The sequence below is a fragment of the Podarcis muralis genome, chromosome 16 (genome assembly GCF_964188315.1).
Source record: "Podarcis muralis chromosome 16, rPodMur119.hap1.1, whole genome shotgun sequence".
Taxonomy (NCBI): Eukaryota; Metazoa; Chordata; class Lepidosauria; order Squamata; family Lacertidae; genus Podarcis; species Podarcis muralis.
Window position 1 is genome coordinate 29665618 of NC_135670.1, and position 18996 is coordinate 29684613.

Here is an 18996-nt window from a genome sequence, read left to right on the forward strand (position 1 = left end):
GCAAATTTTCCATTGTCGGCAGTGCAAGTACTCAGAGTCAGATGTTGGAGGTCTTACTCCTTACTCCACTGCACAAGTTCAGCAACACCATTTTCTTTTAGGACTCAGGGGCTTGTACTATACCACTGAAGACTACAAAGCCCATGATGCAGTGTAGAAATATAATCTGCCTTGAAATGGGGGGCAGCCTGGCGGCGGGGGTGGGGTGGGGTGGGGGAGAGAGCATTGCTGGAAAAGCGGAATACCAATGTTTCAAATAAACAGCATAACCTCTTCCCCTCCCTCTCTTTCCTTCCTACAGTTGCGTAGAATGCAAGAAATGCTGCAGAAAATGAAACAGCAGATGCAAGACCAGTGAAAAAAAAAGGAAGCTGGGATGGAAGTTGCGGAGGAAAGGAACATCCTTGTCACTGTCTGCAGTTCAGCTGGAATCGCAGATAATTTAGGAAGGACTTTCCTGTTGCAAAGAAAACAAAAGAAAAACAAAGAGACTTGTGAGCAAGAGTGGCGCCCATTCCCTCCCTCCCTCCGTCTCTCTAATTCAGGGGTAGCCAACGTGGTGCCCTGCAAACACTGTTGAACTGCAACGCCCATCCCAGCAAGTTGGCAGTCCAGCAATGGCTGTAGGACACCATGTCAGCTACTCCCTGCTCTGTTTCGATCGTAGCAACGTCTGTTAGTGGGAAGGCGGGAAGACGAGAGGGGAGAGAGGTCGCTTGCTGTGGACCTCTTCCACGATCGGGATATTCCCTGCTGTCCCCACTCTTTCCTAGATATACTAAACTGTTGTTAAGGAGCATTCTGGTATTTAAAACCAACCAACCACCCACCGTTTCTATGGCACATGGATTTTGAGGACTCTGGTGTAAATGCACGTTAACTGTTTACTTCTAACCAAGGTGCTGTGACCCTTCTCCTCCTCCTCTTTCCAGCTTCTCTCCCCCCCCCCCATTTTGTCCTCAAACTTTCGGAGGTCACGGCAAGCTTTTGCAAGAAGGCCGACGATACCTCTGAACCAAGTGCTGCTGACATGAGCACCAACCAGCCTGACCTCTTGCCTAGGACATCCCTTGGTCCTCTTCCCCACCAGCCGCTTTGAGAGGATGAGGATGGTTGGGTGTGTGGCGTTCTTTGATGGTTTCTCAAAACATTCCTGACATGACGATGATGTTTTTACTAAGAATCTCATGGCTCTTTTTTGCACTACGGGGGGAAAGGACTTAAAAGACCTGCTGGTGAGGGATCCTAGTAAAAAAACAGCTCCCACTGCCCTTGTTTTAGGTGCGTTGTATTGAGTGATGTACAACTGTTGGACTTCTTGCAGAGGTAAGGATCTGCAAGGCGGGAGTTACTTTGAGGTTTAGCATCACCTTGGCACGCTCAGCCCATGCTTCGTCTCTCACCAACCATGGAGCAAATTTGGATTCCTAGAGAAATGTGTTCATTGGTTTGTACGCTGTCCAGTGAATGTCTCAAGTCATTTTTAGGGATCTAAAAAATCCCAGCCGAAAATGGACTTGGGATGGGAGCAAAACATGGTATTCTGCTAACCTGGGATTGTGTCGTGTGGTTGTGGGCTTCTAGAAACATGCATTGCTTCAGTTTGGGCCACCGTGCAAATGTCTGCTGCATAAAGAGTTAGTGTGAGTCTTTCTTATTGTGCTCAGTTGCGCTGCATCGTGGATTTTGTAGTCTAGAGGCCAGCACCCGACACTCACAAGGTTACAGCTACGAAGTCCATGATGCAGTGAGACTGAGAGCAAACTACACATGCATGAACTGAGGAGATGTGGCTATAGGGTGTATGGCTTCACAGATGGAACCAGCTGAGATCTGAATAGGAGAGGCAGAATTTTTTCTAAAGTTGCTAGCAGTTGGCAGTCTTATGGCCAGAGATAATTTATACACCTCGCACCCAGAAGTCCACATTCTGCAACAAGGAAACTTAAATTCTGTGCAAAGTGTGTAACGCTCTGGAAAGTGTCCAGAGGCTCCCAGGGAGAGGGGAATGTGTTGTGCAGCTTTTGCAGCTTTCTCGTAGCCAGAGCCCACCTTTTAATTTGAAATTACAGGGCTCCTTCTGCTTTCTTTGCTCTTTTGACCCTTCTTCTCCCTTTAGGACAGGCTGGGAAACCTCCCGCTCCTCCAAATGTTGTTGGACTTCAACTCCCACTTGCCCCAACCAGCACGGCCAATTTTAGGGATGATGGGAGTTGTAGTTTATCTCTGGAGGGGCACAAGTTTCACCCTCACCTGCTTTCGAATGCAAAAGAGAGATGGGGCTCCTTGTTTTCTAAGTGTTGATTAGAAATGGATATTTTTTTACAGGAGCAACTTGCCACAACAGAAATGTGAATATATCCCTATCAAAATACCCTTTTGCGGCACTGCTAAAGATAAGGGAGCATCGTCCTCCTTTGCAGGGAGCAGGGTGAAATCTCTTTCTTTCTGTTTCTATCTTTCGCCTCCCATCTTAAACAGAAAAACAAGCAGAATATAGCGTGTTGCCCTTAGATGTGTCACACTTTAGGACAGTGTTTTCCAAACTGCTTTTGAACTACAGTTCCCATCATCCCCGACCACCAGTCTTGCTAGCTGGGGATGATGGGAGTTGTAGTCCAGTAACAGCTGGAGACCCAAGTTTGGGACAGCCTTTGGTGACCTGCTGCCTTCCAGATGTTTCTGCTACAACTCACATTGGCCCCAGCAAGCACACGGGGCATGGCAGAATCATTCCCCAGATGTTTGCTTCTTTACAAATACTTCTAATATGTTTTCAACCACATCTCTGACAGGTCTACCAACCTGAAGACTTCCTTCTTTCCTTATAGAAAGTGAAACTTCTCAGGGTCCCAAGTTGCAGCCCTAGTTTATACCTCAGTTCCACCTGGCTAAAGCCTGGAGGAAATCGAGATGAGCCACAGAGCGTCTTGGGGAGTCTCATGGTTTTGCTCAGAAAAGGCCGGCCCTGACATTGGCCGTAATGACCGCTGCTGCCTCAGGTGGAATCTCTGTGTGTGTTGCAAATGGTGCTGAGGTGTTGGAGGACAGAGCTGTGTGTGGCATGAGGCCTACCCTGAACCCCCTGTTAGCTTACTGCTCTTAGCTGCAATGTCCGGCTGTGTCCTATTCCCAAGAATCAACCCATCAGCTCCCGTACGGGGCAATGGTGGAGGGGACAGCAGTTGCTGGTGCCCATTGGGACTGGCAGGGGTGAAAGCAGGGGCGGTCCATCCTGTTTCGCCACCTGAGGCAAAGCTTCCCTGCCACCACCTCCCCTGCCGCCCCCTACCACTGCGGCCTTGTTTTTGTGTAGCTGTGGTGGCTTCCGGTGAAATCTTGTGGAACTCTCATGAGATCTCACAGCATTCTGCCACCCGAGGGGGCTGCTTCGGTTCAGCTCATGGGCAAGCCTGCCCTGGGTGGAAGGCAGAGTGGCCAATTGCAGAAGGAGCTGGAGCAAATGGCAGGCAGATTCTACTTAAAGCTGCCTCTATATCTACAGTATAATGCTCTAACTTTTAACAACCTTCATCTCCCCCACCCATCCCAAATCCTGGGAAGTGTAAATGTCTGGAGTTGTTAAGAGACCCCTGTTCCTCCCACAGAGCTACAATTCTCAGAGCGGTTTAACAGCCAGTCCCTCTTCAAAGGGATGCGGGTGGTGCTGTGGTTTAAACCACTGAGCATCTTGGGCTTGCCAATTGGAAGGTCGGCAGTTCGAATCCCCGCGACGGGGTGAGCTTCCCTTGCTCTGTCCCAGCTCCTGCCAACCTAGCACTTGGAAAGCACGCCAGTGCAAGTCGATAAATAGGTACCGCTGCGACGGGAAGGTAAACGGCATTTCTGTGCACTCTGGCACTCATCACGGTGTCCTGTTGTGCCAGAAGCGGTTTAGTCCTGCTGGCCACATGACCCAGAAAGCTGTCTGTGGACAAATGCTGGCTCCCTCGGCCTGAAAGTGAGATGAGCGCGACAACCCCATAGTCACCTTTGACTGGACTTAACCATCCTTTACCTTACCTTTTACCTTACTCCATAGCCTTTTCTTCTGATGATATCCCACAAGGCAGCGAAGTTTTAGGACCAGAGTTTTCCTTCTCCTAGGTGGCCTACCTTCCCCCCCTAACAACTCCCCCTCTTCTAACAACTCTTGGCACCCTTAACCAACTGCAGCTCCCAGAATCCTTTGCAGGAAACCATGTTAAGATGGCACCATAGAGCTTTAAAACGATGGTATAAATACAGCCCTTGTCTCTTGTTTCTTTGGGGCCCCAGTCTGGGTGACAAGTTCCATGATACCCCCTTTATCCTGGAAGGCACAGGGAACTGTTGGCGAGAGATAAGGATTGCCTTCTCCTGCAGCCACGGCTCTGTTCTCATTCTGCGTGTCTTTCATGCTAGCCTCGCATCCAGTGAAGAAAGCTGTAGGCTGTGTGGCTTTCCCTGATAAGGCGGTACTTCACAGGAGAGCAAGCAACCCACATGACCAGGCCACAGCATTGCTTAGGCTGTGTACATGCCATACATCTAAAGCTCATTATTTCTTCTGCATAACTGTGGGAACTCTCTGAGCTAGCCTGCTGGAGCAAAACCAGCAGAGAGTCTTGAAAGACTAATAAATCTGTTACGCCATACGTTTTTGTGGGCCACATGGACCACTTCATCAGATGCATTGAGTGTATCCTAAATTGGCAAGCGTGCGTATGACACACAGTGTTGCGGGAATGAATGAGGTCAGCAGGGAATGGAATGTCAAAAGAACAGGCAGCGATGATTAGCTGAAAGCAACATAGTTACAGTAACCAATGAACAAGGCAGGACACCGTGAACAATGGACAAAGCAATGTTGGTGATAATGCAAATACTGTGACGTTGGCAAGCTCTTTAATACATGCAGAGTAATCTCAGCTCCAGCTATTTGTCCGACAAATTGAAATTCAGCAGGGTCCCACTGGGTTTCTGTATGGCCAACTGTTAGGCTGAAATGCTCTCTTGCAGGAGTGGTGAGGGGCCTCTGTGGTCCTGCAGTTGCTACTGGAGTACAACTCCTCTCCTTCTTGGCCATTGGCCATGCTGGCCGGGGCTGATGGGAGTTGGAGTCCAGCAACGTGTGGACGGGTACAGCCTCCCCAGCCATGACCAATGGCTTACCTTAAAGACAGGAGCTTAAAAGCCAATGTTCTCCAGCTGAGGGACAGAAGCTCATTGGAAATTCAAAGGAGGGGGAATATCCTGGGGCAGTTGGAGACTTCCTGATGTTGCCACCACTGCTTCTTTCGAGAAGGTATGAGATGCTATGGCAGGATTGGGGAACCGGTGGCCCTCCAGATGTTGCTAGACTCCAGCTCCCATCAGACCCACCCAGCATGGTCAGTGACCAGGGCTGATGGGAGATGTAGTCCAACAACAGCTTGGAGAGCCACAGGTACCTTGGATACAACCCTGAGACTCAATGAAAGGTGAAGCTCTTCCCCTGATGTTTCCTTCTTCCTGTGCTTTTGGAAACATTCCAGGGGCTTTGAAATATTGTTGAATGGGCTAAAGCGAAATATAATTGGATGGAAATTAAGGCCTCGCCTCTAAATGGGAGGGGCTCTTTGTCCTAGCTCACAGCAGCAGGTTCAGCGTGGGTCTGTGTGCTCATTGGCAAATGGAACATAGATGGTTTGGTCTGTCTTTAAATGAAGGGGAGCCCAAGAACAGGTGTGGATGTCTTGAGTTTTAAATAGGTTTGAGAAACACTGCCTTAAGGACAGCTGCCTTACACCCTAATACGCACAGCTGCACCAGAGTAGAGTCCATTTGGCCATTCTCCAGCTGTCTATGGAAAGGTCCATGGCCCGTGGTGCATCTGCACGAATCCTGATGGGCTGCAATTAGGGATGGAGGAGAATGTCAATTTAACTCATTTAACTCCGAATCCACCAGATTTGCTGTTTCTGAAACACTCTGAGAAGCAAAGCACAGAATCCTTCGAAATTCAGAGTTACTGGTGTTTTAAGACGCAGTTCTCCAACCAAACAACATTTACGAAAGCGCATAAAAATGAATATTTTATTGGGAATAGCATTCACATATCAAGAGAAACGGCTTTGCAAAAATGTGTCAAAACTCCACACGCAGAGATGCTTATTGGGGGGGGAAAGTCACACTGAGATGCTGAAGAACTTTCATGAGGATTTCTTTAAAGCTAAAATGGCTGCGGAGATGTGGAGAATTGAGTTTAAGTTTGGAAAAATGGGAAATGGAGAGAACTCAAATGGACAAATCCTTCCATCCCTAACTGCAACACATGGTTTGGCCAGTGCTTGAAGTACAGGAGGCAGGCAGCCGGGGACCAGTCTTATTATCTTTTGTGTTGGCCTTGCGCCCCTTTCCTATTTTTTATTAGAAAGCTGTTGGAGTATGGCTAAAATCAGAGGATATCGGCAGCGGGGCTTGTGGGTTTAATTAAGGCCCACCCTGCTTTTCTCTGTCCTCCCGCTCCAGTTTTTGAGCACTGCAACTTGGGGATGGAGAAACCTGTGGCCGTGCACAAGCCTTTGCTGGGTTCCAGCTCCCATCATTCCTTGACCGTTGGCCATGTTGCCTGGGGCTGATGGGAGCTGGAGTCCCAACAACGACAGCTGGAGGGTCACCGGTTTCTCCACCCTCCTCCAAAAGCAAAGGACGCCGATGGATTTGCTGCTTTCTTCTCCTAGGTTGGCCTGAACATTTCTGCACTTACTGACAACCTCCCAGGAGGTACGCATCTCTGCTCTTCCCTGTGCTGTGTTCGAGGCAATGCTTTTGCTGTGGGTGGTAGGGTGCTTCTGAAAACCAGTCGCTGTGGGTCGCTGGAGGAGAGAGTGATGTTGCACTCAGGTCCTGCCCGTGGGCTTCCCACGGTTGTCTGGTTGGCCACGGTGAGGATGGGAATGCTGGATTTGGAAGGGCCGGCAGTCTGACCCAGCAAGGGCCGTTCTTAAATGTTCTTAAGAGAGTCTCAATGGGGATGCAAGCCCACAACTTCCATACGTAGCATGTGGGTGGTGGGTTGGAGAGGTCCAAGGTAGACTGTGCCTCACCAGGGAGGTGCTGAGCCAATATCTGTGCCAATACCCTGATTTGCTCCCACAAACGGTGGTTTGCTATTCAACGGTACACGCTTTGTGCTTGTTCTCACAAGTTATTCCGCATGCCTTTTTTTTCCCTGGAAGGAGGGGGGGAAGGTTGTTCTCTGTGCTGTGTGATGACCTCTTGCCTTTCTCAGGCTTCCCCTCGCACCTCACTCGTTGCAGCCATGTTGTAAACTGCGGCTTGTTGCTATTGCTTCTGTGACACCCGCCTTGCCTTGCTCTGTTCCCTACCGCTTTTTCGTTTGTTTGTTTGTTTGTTTGTTTTGTACATTTCTGTTGAACTTTTTTTTTTTTTTTGGTCATGGTGATCAAAGAGAACAGAACCTTTTAAACATATCCATTTTATTAAAATTATAATTATAATTATTATAATTATTATTATTAATATAATGTTTACTACCTGAACTGATCAATGAAGTAAACTAAAAGTTTTAAAAACCCGAAACCATGCTTCTTTGTCATTGATCACTCTGTTAAATTACTATCCATAACACAGGGGTCGTCGAGTCCGTGGGCACATTTTGAGACGGTGTCGTGGCCGCCAGTCACAAAATGGCTGCCGTGGCGTGTGTGGCATAACACAAGATGGCTGTCTTGTCATAGCAAAACACAAAATGGCTGCTGTGGGGTGGGTGTAATAACATTACATGGCTGTCTGGAGGGCATGGCAAAAGACAAAATGGCTGCCACATCTAAAAGAGCAGGAGCAGAGTCAGGAACATAAAATGGTGTGGGCATGCCACCCCATGAGTGGAGGAAAAGGCACTTCTATCAGTTTCCGCTAGGCTCCCTCACAGTGGGAAGCTCTTTGATTCTCTCTTCTGTTCAGAATGGAAGGGAGGATCCCGGTATCCACTGAAAGGTGGGCTTCTTTAAAATGGTGTGTCCAATGTAATGGAGGACGAGCCAGTGCAAACAGGAACTGAGCCAACAGTCTCTTGGGCCTTGTGGATTGCCGATCGAAAGGTCGGCGGTTCGAATCCCTGCGGCGGGATGCGCTCCCGTTGTTCGGTCCCAGCGCCTGCCAACCTAGCAGTTTGAAAGCACTCCCGGGTGCAAGTAGATAAATAGGGACCGCTTACTAGCAGGAAGGTAAACAGCGTTTCCGTGTGCGGCTCTGGCTCGCCAGAGCAGCGATGTCACGCTGGCCACGTGACCCGGAAGTGTCTCCGGACAGCGCTGGCCCCCGGCCTCTTGAGTGAGATGGGCGCACAACCCTAGAGTCTGTCAAGACTGGCCCGTACGGGCAGGGGTACCTTTACCTTTTTTTGGTTGGTGCCATAGGAGATACTGGCGGGCACACTAGTAACCACAGGTATTGCATCAGCGAGTCCTCCCATAGCAGAACAGGGATGCTTAAGGAATTTGAGCTTGGTGAATTCTTATTTTAAAAAATCACCTGAACTCAATGCTGGCTCCAGAACTTGAATAGCCCTTGGGTAAGTGGGTTAAACCACAGAGCCTAGGACTTGTTGATCAGAAGGTTGGTGGTTCGAATCCCCGCGACGGGGTGAGCTCCCAATGCTCGGTACCTGCTCCTGCCAACCTAGCCGTTCGAAAGCACGTAAAAGTGCAAGTAGATAAATAGGTACTACTCCGGCAAGTAGATAAATAGGTACCGTTCCGGTGGGAAGGTAAAAGGCGTTTCCGTGCGCTGCTCTGGTTCACCAGAAGCGGCTTAGTCATGCTGGCCACACGACCCGGAAGCTGTACGCCGGCTCCCTCGGCCAATAAAGCGAGATGAGCGCCGCAACCTCAGAGTCAGCCACGACTGGACCTAATGGTCAGGGGTCCCTTTACCTTTAAGTGACCAGCAGTGGTCCCCCATCCCAAAGTGGGGGCCCCTCCTTCCCATTTCTGTTTCCACTAGCGTGCCCTTTCTGCTTCCAAATAAGTACAACAACTCCCATCAGCTCGTGACAGCACGGCGAATTGTCCAGGATAATGGAACATGTAGTATAATGCACAGTGGGCGGCCATAGTTTCCCTGTTCATGGTGTAGCCTCAGATCCCCATTGCAGAAATCTACCTTCCTAGCATGTGTAAAGTGTTGAAGTTGTGACAGGGACACACGATGGAGTAGGCAGGGCCAACCCTTCTTCCCTTCATCACACAAAGCTTGAAGGTTTAGACTCTCTGGCGAATGTTGGGCTCAGTCCATTTGAGAGCTGAAGAGCAGCAATTTCCAAGGCTGCATCTGGATGACAAGAGGGAGCAAGTCCACATACAGAAGCGTGGGTGCCATTCAGGAAGGCTAGACTTTATACTATGCACCAGCCCAATCCCCCGAACTGTTAAGGGCACTGCCTCGCAGATTGTACATCATCGCAGACTAGCTTCCTCTTGAATAAGTGGTGGAATCTTTGGACAGGCATTTTCTGGCGAGAACAGCCTGGATCCTGAAACAACCTAAGCCTGCGAAGTTGAGCAAGGAGAATTCCTTCCTTCCCTCATTCCCTGACCCTTGAACGCAATGACTTCAGTCTTGTTCAGATCCAAAGCGTTGGCCGGCTCTTGCAGCAAGAGGACTATTGCCATCAGTCATGGTAAGTGAGCAAGAAGCTTCATGATCTGGATTGAAATATCTATATAGTTATATCTAGATTCTTCTATGGGAAGCTGCTTGGAGATGGTCTTGTTTTATTGGGTGGTCTGCAAATGCAGTCAATAAAATCAATAAGTTATATCAGGGTTTGGGGAAATGTTTTCAGTCAGGGTTCACATTCCCTTTTGGACAACCTACCTTGGTTGTCAGGCGTAAGTTAGCAGAGCAACATATGGGATATCCACCTTTGTACAGAAGGCTAGATTCTATTAGGGATGGGTAAATCTGCCAGTTTGAGTTTCTCATTTTTCCCACTCATAATAATCCAGTTCTCCAGATTTCCACGCCAGTATGTGATTTTTTAAAAAAAAGTCCTCATGAAAATTCAACAAGATTTTTGCATGAATCCCTCCAGTGGAGCCACATATACACAATTTTGCCCAATGTACACATTTTATGTAAGGCAATTTCCCCTTACACAGTGCATTTTTGTCTCCTATTTTCACCAATACACTTTACCCTGTGTTTTTGTGCATGTATGACTTGGATGGAGAACAGCACTGCAAAATTTAGAGAGGTGCACATTTCGAAGCATGACTGGGTTCCGGCTGACAGGATGTGGTGGAACTCCATCCTTAACTAAGGGCGACATATGCTTTTGGGTGCCGAGTCATCAGAGGCTATCAGTCCTTGTGGTCAGTCCTACCCCTGACGCTACGAGTGCACAAATTTGCCCATCCTGAGTGAATGTTTGAGAGGAATAGTGTGCAGAAAGCACCTGCAGATCTGTTGCACAACTGCATGGACCTCCTTCTCCTCCCCTTCCACATTTATGGCAGACACTTGGGCCCTCGTCTGCACCACTTTTAACAATCATGGCTCCCCCCGAAGGATCCTGGAAAGTATAATTTGTTAAAGGTGCTAAGAGTTATTAGGAGCCCAGAGATGGAAAGAAGATAAAGTCCCTACCGAAGAAGAATGGCAAATCGAGTTGATGGACTATGCCAAAATGGCAAAACTGACCAGAAGACTCGGGAATCAGGAAGACCAAAACTTTAATAAAGAATGGGGGGAAATTATAATTTACCTCGAAGGCCGCTGTAAGCAGCTGAAAACGTTAGCAGGATTGCAGTAATGCTTGTAATGTAATGAGAACTATGGACACAATGGAATTATAAAAAAAATTATAAAAAAAATAAAGATGCAGCAGAAAAAATTTAACAACAGAACCCATGGAGGGGAAGGTGGGAAGTCCAGAGGTTTGTAGGAATCTTGTAACTTTGAATGTGTTGTGGTATGATTGTAAACTCAAACATATAAAGTCATTCAATCACACAGACACGCACACACGAGTTATTAGGAGACCACTTTTTCCCACAGGGGGACGTGGGTGGTGCTGTGGTCTAAACCACAAAGCCTAGGGCTTGCTGATCGGAAGGTCGGCGGTTCAAATCCTTGTGACGGGGTGAGCTCCTGTTGCTCGGTCCCTGCTCCTGCCAACCTAGCAGTTCGAAAGCACGTCAAGTGCAAGTAGACAAATAGGTACCGCTCCGGCAGGAAGGTAAACGGCGTTTCCGTGTGCTGCTCTGGTTCGCCAGAAGCGGCTTAGTCATGCTGGCCACATGACCTGGAAGCTGTACGCCGGCTCCCTCGGCCAATAAAGCGAGATGAGTGCCGCAACCCCAGAGTCGGCCACGACTGGACCTAATGGTCAGGGGTCCCTTTACCTATTCCCCTTACTGAGCTACAATTCCCAGAGTTCTATAATAACCAATTCCTCTTTCCAGGGAACTCTGGGAATTGTAACTGTGAGGGGAATAGGGGTCTCATAACAATTCTTGGCATCCTGAAAAAGCTAAGCTTCCCAGGATTCTCCAGGGTTTCAGACTGGGGTTCTTCCCAACCCTACCTGAAGTTACTGGGGTTTGAACCTCCTCCTCCTCCTCCTCCTCCTCCTCCTTCATAATACAGTGGTGCCTCGCAAGACGAAATTAATTCGTTCCGTGAGTTTTTTCGTCTTGCGATTTTTTTCGTCTTGCGAAGCACGGTTTCGGGAAAGTTTTGGAAAAGCTTCAAAAATCACCAAAGTTTTCAAAAACCTCAAAAAAGGCTACCACACCGCGTGCTATGAGTTGCTCCTCGAAGTCAAGTCGCAACTGTATTAACGGTGTTAAGAAAAAGGAAACAAACTTGCAAGATGTTTCCGTCTTGCGAAGCAAGCCCATAGGGAAAATCGTCTTGCGAAGCAACTCAAAAAACCAAAAACCCTTTCGTCTAGCGAGTTTTTTGTCTTGTGAGGCATTCGTCTTGTGAGGTACCACTGTAATAATAATAATAATTTATTTATACCTCGCCCATTTCCCCAGCCACTCTGGGTGGCTTCCAACAAAATATTAAAAATACACTAAAATACAGGACCTCTGCCACCTCCCTTCCTTACAGACACATGAGAACGTATTTCTGAATCCCTGCTAGTGAACTATTGCAGAATCTGAAGAAGTGTGCATGCACACGAAAGCTCATACCAATAACAAACGTAGTTGGTCTCTAAGGTGCTACTGGAAGATTTTTTTTTTATTTTTTTTTGCAGAATTGTTTTCTTATTTACCATTCTGCCACAACCGGGCGTGCTCCTGAGTGCAATTCCATTTTTGAGTGTGATGCAAAAAACAGGTCTTTCAGTCAGCAGGGAAGAAGCATCAGCTTGCAAGGACTAGCTTGTGGGGTCTCCGCAGAATGACGGGCTAGGAACAGGCTTCTCCTTATCTTTCTGGTGCAGGCAGTGGATTTATCAGGATTGCTCAGCCGTGCACTTACTACTTCTCACACAGCTGGCCAGCATTCAGCTTGGGTTCTCATTCTGCAGAGGAGCGAGCTGAGAGTGGTAAGTCTAAAACCATTTCCCCCACAGGTACATAGGAAACTGTCCTGTGTCAGGACAGGTTGTTTGTCCATCTAGAGCAGCGTTTCCCAAACTTGAGTCTTCACCTGTTTTTGCATGAGCCAGGACTGAGCTGTGCTCCAACATCTTCAGTGACTCTGCAAGGAATTCTCCAAGGACTTCTCTTGGATAATTTGGTGCATCTTTGAAATTCACCTAAGGATATCGCAGTCTCAAGAGGTATTTTCCACCTTGGGCTCTTTTGGGAGGAAGGGCGGGGTATAAATATAGAGCAGTGGTTCTCAAACTTTTTCCTCTGGGCCACACTTTCCGATTAAAAATTTGCTTGTGCCACACCCAATGCTTTTATCTATAAGAAATGCACTGGAAAACAAAAAGAAACAGCTCCTAGCAGCGCTTGATCTGGAAAAGATATCTATCCGTATTCTGCAAATTTTAAAAAGTCAATACTACACTGAAATGTTTAAATATCTTTGATTGTCCTTGAATCTTTCCACCACACCAAGATGCAATCACAAACTGCGGAGATTGTGATTTGTCAGTCTAATAAATTGTATGCTTCCTTTATTCCGTTGTATTTATCCCTGCCAAGGTACGTGGTAGATTTACCAAATGTTGAAATGAGGGTAGCCTTTACACAGGCAAGACTAAACGTCCTTCCATTAGAACGTACGTTTCCGAGCACAATTCAAAGTGCTGGTGTTGACCTTTAAAGCCCTAAACGGCCTCGGCCCAGTATACCTGAAGGAGCGTCTCCACCCCCATCATTCTGCCCGGACGCTGAGGTCCAGCGCCGAGGGCCTTCTGGCGGTTCCCTCATTGCGAGAAGCAAAGCTACAGGGAACCAGGCAGAGGGCCTTCTCGGTAGTGGCACCCACCCTGTGGAACGCCCTCCCATCAGATGTCAAAGCGATAAATAGCTACCTGACATTCAGAAGACATCTTAAGGCAGCCCTGTTCAGGGACGTTTTTAATCTGTGATATTTTACTGTATCTTTGGTTTCTATGGAAGCCTCCCAGAGTGGCTGGGGAAACCCAGCCAGATGGGCGGGGTACAAATAATAAATTATTATTATTATTATTGGACGGGCTGTCCGAAGGAGGACAGAGTTTGTGGCTGCAACTCTGTGTCAACAGAAGACACAACTCACATACTCCTTGAATGCCCTTTTTGTAATAATATTAGAAACAACTACATCCACCCATTGCTAAGATCGTAGAAGGGGAGGCCATCTCTTGCAAAGACCTGTTTTCTGTTGTCTGATGTAGAGAAGTTATATATCCTTTAGAACATCCAAATTTCTTACTAAGGCTCTACACATTCATGTAACAAAATTTAAAAGGGATATGGGAAATGATTTATCCTCTAAAGGTCGGGAGTAGAAATGTAAACCACTATTAGCAGCAGTATTCTTGTTATTTTTATTCATGTAATGGCTGTTTGTTAAAACACAATAGGTAAACGGTAAGGTAAAGCAGGACGTGGGTGGCGCTGTGTCTAAAGCCTGAGCCTCTTGGGCTTGCTGATCAGAAGGTTGGCGGTTCGAATATCCTGCGACGGGGTGAGCTCCCGTTGCTCTGTCCCAGCTCCTGCCAACCTAGCAGTTCGAAAGCACGTCAAAGTGCAAGTAGATAAATAGGTACCACTCCAGTGGGCAGGTAAACGGTATTTCCGTGCGCTGCTCTGGTTTCACCAGAAGCGGCTTAGTCATGCTGGCCACATGATCCAGAAAAACTGTCTCTGGACAAACACTGGCTTCCTCGGCCTGTAAAGCGAGATGAGTGCCGCAACCCCAGAGTCGCCCACAACTGGACTTAACTGTTAGGGGTCCTTTACCTTTTTTTTCAAGGTAAGGTAAAGGGCCCCTGGATGGTTAAGTCCAGTCAAAGGCGACTATGGGGTTGCAGCGCTCAGGCTGAGGGAGCCGCCGTTTGTCCACAGACAGCTTTCCGGGTCATGTGGCCAGCAGGACTAAACTGCTTCTGGTGCAGCGGAAAACTGTGACAGAACGTAGAGCGCACAGAAACGTCGTTTCCCTTCCCGCCGCTATGGTACCTGTTTATCTACTTGCACTTGTATGCTCTCGACCTGCTAGGTTGGCAGGAGCTGGAACAGAGCAACAGGAGCTCACCCCGTCATGGGGATTTGAACCACTGACCTTCCGATTGGCAAGCCCAAGAGGCTCAGTGGTTTAGACCACAATGCGACCCGCGTCCCTAAAACACAAAAAACTGAACTGCACCACCACATTTGCCATCCTTTCCTGCCACACCGATGTGGCGCATCACACCCTCTGAGAACCACTGCTCTAGAGATATGGGCGCTGCCTTCTTTCAAGTCAGGCCATTGGTTCATCTGTCTCTCCATTGTCTGGCCCCAGTTCTGCAGGACTTCAGGCACAGATCTTTTCTAACCTGACTTGGAAGACGCAGGGGATTGGACCTGGGATGCTCTGCCACTGAGCTAGCACTCATGTCTCAAAGCGATGTCTTAAAAACTCACCCAGCGCTGGGTATCAAAGAGTTTCTAAGAGATCTGCCTGTTGCCAGCGCTTTGTCTGATATGCAGCCAACTATTCTAGTCCCATAGAAGCCACAGATGAAAGAATAAGCAATGGGATACTTTCTGTCTCTCTCCTGACCGGTGTGTCAGCTGATGAAAGAATACACAAGGTTTTGAGTTACGGAAAACTCTTTAAACGGGCTGCGATCCCTTTGTATGGGCTTTTTGAACAACTCTTCTTACACTAACCTCCTGCTTCTCATTCTCCCCCCTCCAAATCTCTTGTGTTGGTAGATTTAAAAGTATTCCTCCCAAAATATGTGACCTCTGGTTCATCCTCATTCTTTTCCTGCGGAGGGGGAGTTCTGCTCATCGAATGAGCCTTCCCTGCTCCTTTCCTTTGGCATCTCTCTGCTGAAAATGTGCTCCTGGGCCTTGGGCAAGCTTTGGGAATGGGGCAGCGAGTGTAAATGGAAGGAGGAAATGGACGCAGTCCTCCTCCCATTCCATTAACAGAGAAGCAACCCAGGAACCATCTGAAGGAGTCTTCCTTCAGGGAAGGACTTTAGCTCAGTGGCAGAACACCTGCTTTGGATGCAGAAGGTCCTAGGTTCAATTCTTGGTGCCTCCAGGTAGCACTAGGGAAATCCTGGAGAGACACTGCCAGTCCGTGTAGACAATACTGAGCTAGCTGGAGCAATGTTGTGACTGGTATATGGTAGCTTTCTATTCTATTTTGGGATGCGGGATGCGTTGTGGGTTAAACCACAGAGCCTAGGACTTGCCGATCAGATGGTTGGCGGTTCGAATCCCCGCGACAGGGTGAGCTTCCGTTGCTCGGTCCCTGCTCCTGCCAACCTAGCAGTTCGAAAGTACGTCAAAGTGCAAGTAGATAAATAGGTACTGCTCCGGCGGGAAGGTAAACTGCGTTTTCGTGCGCTGCTCTGGTTCGCCAGAAGCGGCTTAGTCATGCTGGCCACATGACCCGGAAGCTGTACACCAGCTCCCTCGGCCAATAAAGCGAGATGAGCGCCGCAACCCCAGAATTGGCCACGACTGGACCTAATGGTCAGGGGTCCCTTTCCCTTTCCCTTATGCTTCTATTTAATACAGCCTTTTATCTTAATTTAGGACTGTGGTTTTTTTAGAGGAAGGGGCATAGCTCAGTGGTAGAAGTGCAGAAGGTCTCAGGTTCATTCCCCGGCAGGTGGATCTGGGAGTGATATGTGCCTCGAATCCAGGATAGCTGCTGCCAGTCAGATCAGGCAGTGCTGAGCTAGATAGACCAATGGTCTGACTCGGTATAAGGGAGTTTGGTTGGCAGCACCAAATACTAGCAAGAAAGGAAAAAGGGTACTGGGCAACTGAATTTTATAAAATAGTAAAATGACCAATGTACAGGGGCATCACTAGAGAGTTAAAAGACTTGGGGCACAAGTTTGCATATGATGTGCATACGTTTTGCATTTGCTGATTTACTTTTAAAGGTGCAAATTTAGGATGCTTTTCAGAGGGAGGAAAACAGGCTTTCGCTCTGAGCTATGGGGCATTTACAGAATTTTCTGGGCCCTGTACTTTTGGGTGGGTCAGGCCATTTCCCCCACCTAGGCTGAATCTAGACACACATACACACATTCTGCGAAAATGCTTTAATTTTTTTAAATATATATATGTTGAATTTGCCATTAGCTCACCATCGCCACCTAGCGCCACTTTTGTACAATGCACTTAAAACTCACTCAAAACATTAGATTTGCAGCTGTATAGCCGAATCCCTACACCCTGTTATGACAAATGGCTGCTTGTGTACTATGAAAAGTAAAGGAGGTACCTTTGGTCAAATTAAGATGACAAGCAGCTGGGGTCACATTGATTTTGCGCCAGGATGAGAAAACCTGTCAATTCTTATTTCTCTCAGTTTCCCATTTTTCTACTCAAGTTCATCCCAGAGATGGAGGGAACAGTGTCGTCGTCCCCCCATACTGTTGCGACTCCAACTCCCATCAGCCTCAGCCAGTATGGCCAAGAGTCAGAGGTGATCAGGGTTAGAGTCCAGCAACATCTTGAGCTCCACTGTTTCCCTGATTTAGACGGCCTGCAATGTTGACCCTGTCCTTCCATTCCCTTGAGTGATTGACGTGGTATGTGTGATGGTAGTGCTTTGGTCTAACTGGCCAATTCGTAACTGCAATTCAGTATCCCTGTAATGAGCACCATCTGGGAATGGTTTCATGCAACTGGTAGCAGTGGTTACATATTCTCATAGCCACTGCTCCTTGTGCATTCTTCTAATCTATGGGGTATGTACCTTTGTTCTTCTTATCGTAGTTGTAGCATATGGGTTGTAATGTGTGAAGTTTATATAGTTTTCATGTACACAGGTCATTGTTTCATATTTGAATTCTTTTGTAGTTGTGCTGAAGAAGATTCCAGCGAAACAGTCAGATTATCCAGAATCACTGTCCTACGTTGTTATTCACTTACTACTTCGGCACCATGAATGCCTAAAAAAGTTTTACCGCTTAGCCAACAGGATAGCATCTATTACTTTGTTTCAACCATACTTAATATACTTCTACAGACTTTCAAAGATTGATTTGATTTCAAATATATTAGAGAATTTACAAGTGTACACATTTTGTTTTTGTTGTAGTAAATCATGTATATTATGCAATAAGAATTGCAGTGCTATCTGGTATACTGGTCTTTGTGTTGCTTGTATTGTTTGTTGGTCTAACTGGCGACTCTTGCGTCTTTCAGGGTGGAAGATGATTTTCCTCCGGCTCCTCCTCCTCCTCGTCTTCATCCCTCTTGTCACTCCAACCTGCCCTGAGCCCTGCCTGTGCGCCTCCACTCTCATTGACTGCACGGCAAAAGATCTTATGCACAACAACCTCCCCACCTCCTTCCCTCCCTCGACCACCAAGCTCTACCTCAACCACAACAATCTCACCTCCATCCCCAATGGGCTCTTTGACAACCTGAAAGACCTCCAGGTGGTTCACCTGTGGGCAAACCCCTGGGAATGTGACTGTCACATCCTCTACCTGCGCTCCTGGCTCCAGTGGCAGCAGAACCGGAGCTTTTACAGGAACGTCATATGCTTATCCCCCTCCCATCTTCAAGGCAGGATCATCAGCTATTTGTCGGAGGATGAGATCATTTCCACCTGTCAGTACTGGTACTGTGGCGTGGCGCTCATCTCTCAGATGTGCCTTTTCATCTTCCTCCTCGTGCAAGCAGTCCTGCTTCTCCTGGTCATCGTCTACCTGCGTAGAATTCGAAGGATAGCCAAGGAAGCCAGGCGAACGGTCACCGAATTTGACGAACGGGGAGATACGTGGTCGACTCATTCCCGAAAGGGTGCAGACTGATCGACGGGTTGGATGTGTGGGAGAAGAGGGGAGTTCAGCAGAAGTCCACTTGTGCATGAGATGGCTTTGTTTCAGTAGTATTGAAAACAAAAATACGCAATATTCAGGTGGTTGGTTTTTTAAAAAATAAATACATTGGCCCAGCTTTGTATAACATAACAGTGTCACCAACACAAAGGAGAATAAAGACTTTAGTTAGCGCAGTCTTAGGTGGATGAGATGGTATGAGGAAGGTCCGTCAAATATAGATTAAATAAGATGGGAGCAAGAACACATCCTTCTGTCAGTGAGATGTCCTTGATTAAATCAGTGGACCTTTACTAATGTGTTATGGTACTGTGATTGGATCAAAAGTACAGTGGTACCTCGGGTTACAGATGCTTCAGGTTATAGACTCTGCTATCCCAGAAATAGTACCTCGGGTTAAGAACTTTGCTTCAGGATGAGAACAGAAATTGCGCGGTGGCGGCAGGAGGCCCCATTAGTTAAAGTAGTGTTTCAGGTTAAGAACAGTTTCAGGTTAAGACTGGACCTCCAGAACAAACTAACTT

The 18996-nt window shown here is 47.6% G+C and overlaps 2 protein-coding genes across 5 annotated transcripts in view; both read left to right on the forward strand.

Moving 5' to 3' along the window:
• Positions 1-1652, forward strand: part of SEPTIN5 (septin 5) — a 28584-nt gene extending 26932 nt beyond the window's left edge. For both annotated transcript variants that reach the window (XM_028709735.2, XM_028709737.2), the window contains exon 12: positions 302-1652. In XM_028709735.2, coding sequence (XP_028565568.1) covers positions 302-358 — 57 coding nt within the window. In that variant the 3' untranslated portion in view covers positions 359-1652. The remainder of the gene's footprint in view (positions 1-301) is intronic.
• A 10335-nt stretch (positions 1653-11987) lies between these two features.
• GP1BB (glycoprotein Ib platelet subunit beta) lies at positions 11988-18648 on the forward strand. Of its 3 annotated transcripts, XM_077920784.1 has the most exons (3): positions 11989-12550; positions 12674-12787; positions 17832-18648. In XM_077920784.1, the coding sequence occupies exon 3, from the start codon at positions 17840-17842 to the stop codon at positions 18443-18445; it is 606 nt and encodes a 201-aa protein (XP_077776910.1). In that variant the 5' UTR covers positions 11989-12550; positions 12674-12787; positions 17832-17839; the 3' UTR covers positions 18446-18648. The 3 variants fall into 3 exon arrangements, with proteins under 3 accessions (XP_077776911.1, XP_077776910.1, XP_077776909.1); XM_077920785.1 differs by lacking the exon at positions 12674-12787 and having other exon boundaries at positions 11988-12550; XM_077920783.1 differs by lacking the exon at positions 11989-12550 and having other exon boundaries at positions 12557-12787.
• The last annotated feature ends 348 nt before the right edge of the window (positions 18649-18996 follow it).

Bases quoted from the DNA above. Each gene is read 5' to 3' on its own strand.
- GP1BB (XM_077920785.1), top strand. From the start codon at position 17,840: ATGATTTTCCTCCGGCTCCTCCTCCTCCTCGTCTTCATCCCTCTTGTC.